At 49.3% G+C, this 11,046-nt stretch overlaps 1 protein-coding gene across 1 annotated transcript; it reads left to right on the top strand.

Moving 5' to 3' along the window:
• Positions 1-1,373: 1,373 nt before the first annotated feature.
• Positions 1,374-3,205, top strand: LOC143724244 (uncharacterized). The gene has a single exon (XM_077217224.1). The coding sequence runs from the start codon at positions 1,493-1,495 to the stop codon at positions 3,203-3,205; it is 1,713 nt and encodes a 570-aa protein (XP_077073339.1). The 5' UTR covers positions 1,374-1,492.
• The last annotated feature ends 7,841 nt before the right edge of the window (positions 3,206-11,046 follow it).

Below are 11,046 nucleotides of genomic sequence, written 5' to 3'. Positions count from 1 at the left end.
TTGGTAGTTAGCGGATATTATTCTGATTTTCCTTGATTCTTCTTGCATGCTAATTTAAATTTGATTTAAACTCCTTTGAATTTAATTTGAATTAAGTTTGTCTGTTCAGTCAGGTGCACCACCACTGAGGAAGTACGCACCCTGGTGGCACCAACACACCACTACAGCCTACCTCCTCCTGTGTTCCATCTGGTTTTCTTTCTTTATTCATTTATTTTTATATATTATTATTTTATTTTTCCTCCTCTTCTTTTTTTTTCTTGTTTTTTTTTTAGGGGTTGGGTTATTTTGGTAAAATACCATCATTATCATAATTTCCCTTTGTTTATTATTATTTAGTAAAACCTGTGACTCTTATTGCTACATAAACAAAAAAAATCAATCCATTTGGTTTAAACAAGAAATCCTTAGTCCACTTTAAGTTTCACTTGTTTAACCTTTGTGTATTTATAGGTGGCATTGACTAGAGCACCGTGGTGAGTTGCGGCATTCTCTGATTGATATCCCGCAGGTGAGGTTACCCGACCAGCGGTACTGACGCTGGCTGTGTGTGAGTTTCGGACACTCCCAAATCCCGTACCATTGCTGCGGCACGCAACTGCGACATCAGCAATTTGGCACTCCAATAGGTAACGTCAACCACGTCAGTCGACACACAAGGCAATTTTGGAATAATTACCTAAACCGGGGCCTAAAGAGGGGCCACTCTTTTTGAGGGTTCTAGGGAAAATCCACTTTGCCGTGCCGTCTGGCGGTTGACCACTTCGGGGTGCCGGTTGTTTTTAAAGTCAGGTTGTTTGAGGGGGCGCAGCAGGGTACAGGGAGACAACGGAGTTGCCCGAGAACACGGCGGTCAAGTGTTGGGAACCGTCGGAGGGGTGACTGAGCCACGGGGTCCCACCAGAGCGGCCTCAATTCGCCGCAGGTAAACTAAATTTAGTAAAACCCATTCCGCTTACTATAAGCCACAGAATACTAGATATCTCCTGGATAGTTTAAGTGTTTGACCCATCTTTTCTCCAAGCCACACCATCGTCCTAGGGTTTCTACCCCGATAGCCCCCACTCACCTGTTGGCCCTATCTTAAACCCTAGCAGCAGGCTCAGGCCTCCTTATCCCCAGTAACACTTTGTGTGATATCATCTGTTCCATGTCATTATAGACCTATTTAATTTCTCTTCTTGTTATTTTATTTCAACTGTCTATCTCACTATTTTTCTCGTTCTGCTGTGATTTGTTCCTTACAGTTCATCTAGACACAGAACCTTTGAGAGACACCAAGGAGAAAGCTAAATCATAGATCAACAATCTTGATTTAGCCCCTGCGCTGACCTGCACAAATTGTCCCCACCTAACTGTCTGCATCAGTTAGCTAAAATTCTCACAGACGGCATAAGCCTTATTAGCATAATTCATTAACCATAGAACGAACTTGCATTGGTCTCTTTGTGTGTGTGTGTGTTCTGTATTCCTCTCGCCTACAGTGAGCAGTATGTCCCGTGCCTCCAGTCCCGCAGCCCACTGGGACAACCTCAACGCATGGCTGACAGCCATGACGGCTACTTTCCTGCCCAAGGACGCCGGCGACTCAGAGCCCCAGAGCCAAGAGCAGCTGGACGGCGACTTGGACAAACTGATGACACACGATCCCACCCAGAGCTACAGCTACAAAGACTGGGCAAAAATCGTGGGAAACCTCGCTCACACCCTCGTCGCCCAGGCACGACTCAGCGAAAGGAACGTCATCGACCTGGAACAGGAGGCAGCAACGCTAAGGCTCCAAGCGGAAGAGGCCCGGAATGACCAAGCCAAGACCCAGAGTCAGCTAGATCAGCTCCTACTCGAGACCGAGGAGCAGCGCAAGGAAAAAGAGGAAACGGACCCAGAGCTACAAAAGGAAGTGGAAAGACTTCAAAAGGCCCTGTCTGACCTTCGTCGGGACACAGACCAAAGAGATAAGTTGGAGAGAAAAACCAGAGAGGAACTCGATGGACAAATCCAACAAGGTGAAGCTCTTCTTGAAAGAGCAAAGATTGAACTGAAAGAAAGAGACGCTAAGGCCAAGGCCTGTGAAAAACATTTGAAAGCGGCCCGAGTTGAAATCCATGAGCTTCGCCAGCACAGAGAGGATCTAAAAGATGAACTTGACATTGTTCACAGAGAGTTAAAACACTCTTATAGACTGCAGACTGAAAGGGAAGAGGAAGCGCACACCACTGAGTTTCCCCTGACCTACCGAACCACACTTTTCAGCCAAGAACCCAGAGCTGGAAAGGGGGGCGAGAGCCCACCGTTCAAGACATCACCAGCCAGCCCACGAGGACCCTCGTCAGCAGCAAGGGAGGGGGGGCCTCTCCAGCCAGCCACTGACCACGGCCTGGCCCCAAAAGAACTTGACAAGCTGGCCCGAAACATCCCTACGTTCACTCCGAACCCTGCAGGAGGCCACGACGTGCATGCCTACCTACAAGATATAGACTTTCACTTGCGCACTGTTCCCAATGTGACCACATGGAACAGATTGTACCTGCTCAGAATTACGTCTAGTCGTGACGTCCGCAGCTTCCTAGATCGTCAACCAGAGACTGTCAAATCTGATTACCAGCAGCTGCGGCAGGCTTTCATCAGGGAATTCTCTGACCCAGAAACTGATCAGGGACTCATTACTGCCATGGACCTCAAACAGGCCCGACAAGAAACGCCACAGGCCTACTACAGCCGCATCCGACGAGCCTACTTCGGTGCATGGAACGAACCCGGGATGGAAGAAGATTTCAATTTCCGAACTCTATTCCTCCGTAACCTGCATCCCACGGTGAGCCATCACTTAGGGGTCCTGGCCTGTCCTCGGAGCATGAGTACCCAACAGCTCCGAGACTTGGCCCATAAAGCTTTTATCAAGCAAAAGATTGCTTCTGAAAAGACTGTAAAAAATCCATCCATTTGCCCTGTCACTGATCAGCGCTCTGAGCTGGCACTAGAGGGCGCCCAGCAGCACCACCACAACAACAGACCTTTTAACAACGAGTCAAGACCGTTGCCCTCCACCAGAGGGCAGCACAACCGGGATGGTGCTCGTCCTAAGCACCAGGGCGGGCGCTCTGAAAGATTCTACGGCAGCCCACGGCCCTCCCACAACCAAAAGGGGGGATTCACGTGGGAAGCCAGCCGACGGCCCAGACCAGGCCAGACTCCTCATGACTAACAGTAAGGCCTGAAACCAACACCCTTCCTGACCACCCTCCTACCGAACCAAGCACCCAAAGCCCCGCTCTTCAGACACAGACTACAGAACCAGCTGTCACATCACCAAGGGACAGCGTCATCCACTCAGTGCAGTTAACAACTGCACCCCCTGAAGCGGACAACACAATTCGTCACACCAGTGACCAAAACACCAAAACTCCTGGGTAATCTGATCGAAAAGGGCGTGGCACGCAAACTATACCTGGCCATCACTTTGGAAAATGAGGTGAGACTTGAAGCCCTGGTGGACACCGGCGCAGACCTCACTTTGATATCAGCTGAACTTTTCAAAAGACTTTTGTCAGGCAGTACAAGATCCCCATCGCATCACACGAACCGGTGCAAGAGATCATCGATTCCATGCTTGAAAAAGGTGTCATCCGTCCATGCAACAGCACCTATTCTGCCCCGATCTGGCCCGTAATCAAACCAAACGGCAAGTGGCGACCCACCATTGACTACAGGAAACTGAATCAACAGGTGCCACTATCACGATGGCCCATGACCCAGCTGGAGCAAGAAATACACAGAATCAGAGGTGCCACAATCTTCTCTACACTTGATGTGGCCTCTGGATTCTGGACCATACCCGTGCACCCAGAAGACAATTCACTTTCACCAGGTGTCCGTTCGGCTATGCCAACTCACCTGCTGAGTTCAACATCTTCCTGAACAAAGCATGCCCAGATGCCAGAATGAGAGGTAACCTCATCTACGTAGACGATGTTCTAATGAAGAGCAAAACAGTGGCTGACCACTTAAAAGAGATTTTGAACCAATTGTCAACTGCCGGCGCCAAGATCGCTCTCCACAAAGGACAGTGGTGTCGAACCAAGGTCAACTACGTAGGCCTACTGATTGGGTCACAGGGCATTGAACCGCAGTCCAATCGCATTCAAGCCGTCCAAAACATCAAACCACCCACCAACATCTCAGAACTGCGAAGTTTTCTTGGAGTGTGTAATTACTCACGGCAGTTCATCGAAAGATACTCAGACATTACAAAACCTCTGACAGCCCTTCTAAAAAAAGACTGCCCATTTGTCTGGACTGAAGTTCAAGACAATGCCATGAATGAGCTGAAACATCACCTGTGCACAGCTCCATGTCTGGCTTACCCTGATCCACAAAGAGAGTTCTACTTAGAAGCTGGATTCTCCAGCCACTGTCTCAGCGCTGGCCTATACCAACGCCACGATCAAGACAAAAGAGTAGTCGCGTATGCCAGCAAGACACTCCTGCCACCAGAGACTAAATTCTCAGATTGTGAAAAAGCTCTGCTCTGCACCGTATGGGCCATCCAAAGATTCTCCAACTACATTGGAGCCCAGAAGGTTATTATAGAGACCTGCCACCAGCCTGTCATGTTCCTCAACAGCCAACGTATCAGAGATGGCGTGGTCACCAATTCACGCATTGCCACGTGGTTAATGGCCCTCCAGGGGAGCAATGTCGAGGCACGATATGCTCAGAACCACAAATCTGCGCTAGGCAACGGCCTGGCAGCCTGCCAAAACTGCGCTGATAACACACCAGCTGCGACGGTGGATGTAGAAGAACCCCAACAGCAACAACTGACCTGTCACAGGTACTTTGAAGAAAATGCGTGCCAAGGTATGCCCACAGCCTATGTCGATGGATGCTCCTACAACCAAGAGGGCTTCGTCAAGCAGGAGCGGGTGTGCTATGGATAAATGACTTCCCGTGCCCACCTCAACACTTCAAGTTGGGCCCCCAGTCATCACAACATGCTGAGGTAGCAGCCATTCTCATAACGCTGCAAATCGCATCAACACATAACATCAGAGAACTCCTTATCTGCACAGACTCTAACTATGCCAGACTCAGTTTCACATGCCACCTTCCAGGCTGGAAACAAAATGGCTTTAAGACTTCAAATAACAAGCCTGTCACACACCAACACCTGTTCCAGGCATGCGATGACATCACAAGCACACACAACATGATTGTCTACTGGAAAAAGGTGAAAGGACACTCGAGGCAACCAGGCCTTGACAAAGACTTGAATGACAAAACCGATGCCCTCGCCAAGACTGGCGCACTACGCGGTAATCTGTGGTCACCTCCAATCCACCCACCTACCTCTAACGTAGCAGTGCTAACCCGGAGCAAAAGAACATTCCCTGCAGCAGTGCCCACCTCTCAGCCTCTAACGCTGGCTCCGCAGATTTCAAACAACGACATAGCCGACATGCAAACCTCTGACACATCTATAAAGACCTTGTTAAAACACCTCTCAGACCCCTCCAACCACCCAATCACACCGTCTGACCTCACTGACAACCCGTGCCTAAGACGACTGCATGACATCAAGCACATGCTGCGTGTGATCGACAACATTCTGTGGTATGCACCTGATGGCATCACAGCGCCAAGGCTTGTGGTGCCACAATGCCTAAGGGGGGTCATGCTAATGTATGCCCACGACGCGCCATGTGCCGGACACCACGGCATCAGAGCCACTTATAAGACACTGAAGCAAGTGGCATACTGGCCCTGCATGCAGGAACATGTGGCAGAATATGTCAGAGAGTGCCTGGTCTGCTGCCAGTTTCAACCGGCAAACCCAAACCACATAGCTCCACTGCAACGCAGAAGACTCACATTCCCATGGTCAGACCTCCAAATCGACTGGGTAGGACCTCTGCCCAGGTCGACGAGGGGCAACAAATACTTCCTCACGGTTGTGTGCCAGTTCACAAAGTGGGTAGAGTGCCTTCCAGCACCCAACGACACTGCCCAGACCACGGCATACCTCCTGATGAACCACATCTTCTCCAGGTTCGGACTGCCACTGAGAGTCAACTCAGATAGAGGCACTCACTTCACAGCTGAGATTATGCAGCAGATCTGGAAACTCCTGGGAGTTCAAGTTCAACTACACGTCAGCCATCATCCGATCTCATCTGGCCAAGTGGAACGTTCAAACCAGACCGTGGTCAGTATGCTGAAAAAGTATGTGTCTGCCAACCAGAAAGACTGGGATGTGAAACTCCCGCTGGTGTTAATGGCCCTCAGAGCCACCCCGCAGGACTCAACTCACGTGTCTCCCTTCGAACTAATGACTGGGCGGCAAATGACACTGCCACTGCATCTGCTGTATCAGCCAGGAGACTCCAACCTAGTGACAGCCTGCACCACTCACCTGTACCTGGACGAGCTACACCAGCACCTGAAAGCAACCTTTGCCTTCGCCCAACAACAGCTTCAAAAGAGTGCCGAAGGCCAGAAAGCATACTATGACCAGAAAGCGTCACACAAGGAACTGGACGTGGGCGACAGGGTCTGGTATTATAGCTTCACACAACCATCCCACACAGCCTCCCATCGGCTGTCAAAGAAATTCCTGCCCCACTGGACAGGACCTCATGAGATCGTTGACAAACTCTCCCCGGTGGCGTACCGAATCCAACTAAGCCGGGGACAGAAAGATCCAGTTTTCAAATGGGTCCACCGCAATCAAATTAAAAGACATGTGGCTGCGGGCAGGGAAATGCGGGGAGGGGCCAATGCAAACTAACCTGATTACCGTCCTAGGAGCGAAAAGACTGCCCTGCCCAACCAAGGACAACCCTCGCTGACCTACTCCCTCTCTCTCTCCCCCTTTCTCTCCCCCTCTACCCTTTTTGCTCTCACCAGGATGCTGCTGTGGTTTGCCATCCTGTGCCTTCAGTCGACCAGAGGCCAGCCGCAATCGGAGATCATCTCACCAGGTCCGGCATCAGGCATCGTCCTGAGGGAACAACCGGGACTCCTGATCACCAACTGCCGGACCCACACCCAGAAAGTATATGTTCGACTAGACCCGCGTAATGTTTACAGAGCACATTACCCCAGCGCAGTAGCCCAATACAGTTGGGCCGGTGCCCGATGGACAGAGGACTCCCTCACTCACGCTGAGGCCGATGTCAGGCACATGCTCAACCAACTTGAGAAAATGACTGTCACACAAGCGGAGCTAAGTGGACACAACCGCCGCTCCAAACGGTTCCTTGGAGCTTTGCTCGGAGCCGCCGCTGCCGTCGGAACTCTGTTTAACATCGGTATGTCTAGTGTCAACTCAGTGAACTTAGCCACCGTGAGACGGCACGTGGCCGAAATTCGGACTGAAATCCCACGGATAAAGGAGCAACTCAACACACAAAGTGCCTCCCTTCAGACCATCGGCAAAACTTTGAGGGGAACTGTGGTGGTTCTCAACACTCACAGCGTCCTGCTGAACCAGACCGTGAACTCCATGAAACAGCTGTTTACGGTTTTCCAGAATGACTTTGCTCAAACTCAGCTGGTCACAGCCCTGATGGCGGACATGCGGGAGGTGAGCTCCTCCATTGACAGCCTAGCCATGGGAAGGATTCCACCGTACCTGATACCCTTAAGCCTTGTCCAAACGGTGCTGGCTTCCGCCGTCACCACGCCAACAAATACAACTCGCCTACTCTCTGGGCAGCGCCATCCCACTCTACGTCGACCCCGAGCAAAGGGAAGTGGGTTTTCTCCTGAACCTACCCATCATAGAGTCAAGCCGAATTTACAGACTCAAGGACATTGTCAATGTCGGGTTTTGGAAAGATAACACCCACGTCAAGATCCGCACTCCCGACGTAGTGGCCTATCACGACAGTGACCCACAGCTGTACCTGGCCCCGAACCTGCACATGTGCACGTTGACTAAAGACATTCATTATCTCTGCCCTAGCAAACCCTTCCTCAGAGACAACACTGATGGAATATGCGGATTGCAACCCATGGCCAGCGACACCCGGTGTCCTGCCGAAGCCAAGTCTCGCACTCAAGTCACAGAGACACGAGCAGAAATTGTAGGTGACAGATGGCTCGTTAACACTCCAGTGCGCACGGCTACTCTCACCTACGACCAGCACGACACTGCCACCCGTGTCACCCTGCTCGACCAGAGCATGTGGATTCAGGTACCAAAAGGTGCCATCCTCCACCTAGATGATCTAGCTTTGTACCATCTTCCAAGCAACGGGTACGAATCAGAACTGGAAATCCCCTCCTTTTTCAAGAACCGTAACTTCACCCTGGATCCAGAACTGAAATTGGGGATTGAAGAAGGGGGATCCCAGCTAATTGACATTGCCCCCATCGATACCGCCCTCCAAGCGCTGTCTCGACTGCCCATCCTGACTACCTCACCTGTTGTCCAAGCCTGGACCGCAGCCGACACCGCGCTGTGTATCTCTATGGTAGTCAGCCACATCCTGTCACTAGGCTTGGCCTTCATCCTGTATAGGAGGCTCAACGAGATGCGAACATCGACAGCCAAGCTCACGAAAGCCGTGTCTGGAGGTTTCCGACGGAACCCCCGGAAAGAGGGCATCACACCAGAGACCGCTTTGAATCTCATCGAGCTGAGCCCTCAGCCTCAATAACCACCTGCTACAAAACCCTCATGATTCACCTCCCATCCACCATTGTGATGATTGTCGTCCGATGATGTCTCCACAGAGACGTCATCCGACGAAAAGGGGGACTGTAAAGTATGCGCGCAGAATCATGAAGTCCGCATTCCTTAACACAATAAACACACGTTAACAAGGGTTTCTAAAGCCCCAACCTATGACTCTTCCAATTCTAAATCTTCCGTTAGCGCCAGCCAGTCTGGAGGGTAGATTAGTTTGTGACACCTTTACAGCGTAATGAGTCCCCACAGAGATCCTCGCGCGATCCTGATTTGTTCGCGAGCCAACATCCAAAAAGACCGTTATCTCCAAACCCCCCCCCCCCCCCCCCAGCGAGGAAGGAATGCCAGATGCGCAAATGGACAACACACACACACACACACACACACACATATATATGCATCTATAACATTAAAACCCAGAAATGAGTGATTATGAAATGTAAACATGATGTATTCCTGTATGTTTGAAGTTTATACTGTATCCTGTCTATCTAGGACTGTTAGTTATGTAGTTGAACCTTGCGGACTTCTATAAAGGTCTAAGAGTTTATATATATCCTTGTATGCGTAACAAACACGGAGTGATTGGTATTAAACGAAATCGCTCAACTTGCTCGAGCCAAATATATGTAAGAAGTTAATGAAAAAAATATTCTACTATGTTTTTCCCATCTTTGTAAGTGAAAGGCCAAACGCTCGTCCTCATAAAACACGCGAATGAGGTCATCAGATTAAGACAAAGGGAATATCGGGCGCCAAAAATCTGTGAGTTGCTATTGGACTGTGCTTCCACAGAAAGGGGCGTTTAGTTTCATTTTAAAAGACCGCGACACGGCTCAACTCGCTCTCTTCTTCGTGCTACTCTTCCTGTGTATGTCCTGCGACCTAGTCGCCTTATTTTATCTTCGGTTTTATTTTACGTTTAACTCAGTCTTTTATTTGATGCTCAGTTCTTGTCGGCAGACCGAACATAGCATTTTACGTTTTGATAGAAGTCCTATATCCTCCGGGTGAAAGGACTCCTCCACAGCATACCTTTAAGACTTTCGAATTTCCCGCGAGCAAAACACGCCCTCGAAACACCGAAAGGACGCTTCCAGCTCACCAACTACGAGGACATCCACACCCACACACGCCGGCTTGTCCAGCGACATAAAGGTCCAGTGCAAGTATAATTCAATCCAGATTCCAGCGCGTTAAAGTGTGTATTTTCCTTGTTGGTTCTTAAGGTTCAACTGTGGTAACAATCTTTGTTTTCCTGTCTTCTACTTTTCTTTCTTACTGTTTTTGTTTTTATTGTTCGATATATTCATTTTAAATGTAGTTATATTGTCTAGTTCATTTTTATTAAACCCATTATACTCTTGATTGTCTCTGTTTGTTGGTCACGGAACAAAGCTTCTTTAATGTACGATCTAAAGCTACGAGCTGATACTGATAAAGTTAACTAATTTGATTAGTAAACTGATACTAAGGATAAACCTTTTTGAGAATTGGTAACGAATATCGAACAAGCAGCTCGGTGGACGAACTGATTAGTTGGGATAACAGTTGCAGTAACTCTATTAAGGTATTCTGAAAATTAATATAGCCCGCCTGCATATGAATTATATACTTAATTAATTACAATTCGTTGTGTTAATTAACTATATATCTCTGAAGCAGACGCGTGAGCTATATAATCCCTATTTGGGTGAATTTTATGTATGATGATCTAGTTCAGGCCCGTATTCAATCACTGTTGATTCCAAATTAATAATTGTTGAATATTTGTTCCCCAAACCTGAGCTAAGTTCCTTACAAAGCCCAAACACACCAAGCAGCGCTCGTGCCCATCAGAGTCAGACACCAGCCGACCGCAACCAGAAGTGCACGGGCGAGGCATCTTTAAAAAGACGTGCCGCGTGCAAGCTCTTTTTGTGAGAGAAACTCAGTGCTGAAGTGCCCGCGGAGAACACACTCGCTGGCAAACCACGCTCAGATAAGCAGGAAGTGTGCACTCGCCGGGAGATCGCCGTCACACCAACACTGCAGAGTTGCTCGTCTCGTAAGAAGCTGACAATCAGAGATAGCTTAAGGAGTGAAGAATTACACTTGGCTCCGAAGCGAAAACATATCTGCCTGTTGCCGGCGTCCTCCTTTTATACCCACGAGGTGGGGCGGAGTTACGTCATGCAAATTCCGCAGACCCATGATATTTCTTTGCCATTGGCTCGTTTTGTAATACTCGAAGTTGATAGGCTTTCTAAGCGAAACCCCATTCGTCGTAATCCGACGTAACTCGGAGTGACAACGAAAGGGAACACACAGTGATGTCTTAAATGCTGCAGATTGGGCTAAGGATTTCGATG

The sequence above is a fragment of the Siphateles boraxobius genome, unplaced genomic scaffold, assembly GCF_051911475.1.
Source record: "Siphateles boraxobius isolate OS27281-9 unplaced genomic scaffold, OSU_SipBor_1 70, whole genome shotgun sequence".
NCBI classification, from domain to species: Eukaryota; Metazoa; Chordata; class Actinopteri; order Cypriniformes; family Leuciscidae; genus Siphateles; species Siphateles boraxobius.
The sequence above is the reverse complement of the archived record's forward strand: the minus strand, read 5'-3'. Positions and strand labels throughout refer to the sequence as shown.

Excerpts from the sequence above, each read along its gene's own strand:
- LOC143724244 (XM_077217224.1), top strand. The coding sequence starts at position 1,493 with ATGTCCCGTGCCTCCAGTCCCGCAGCCCACTGGGACAACCTCAACGCA.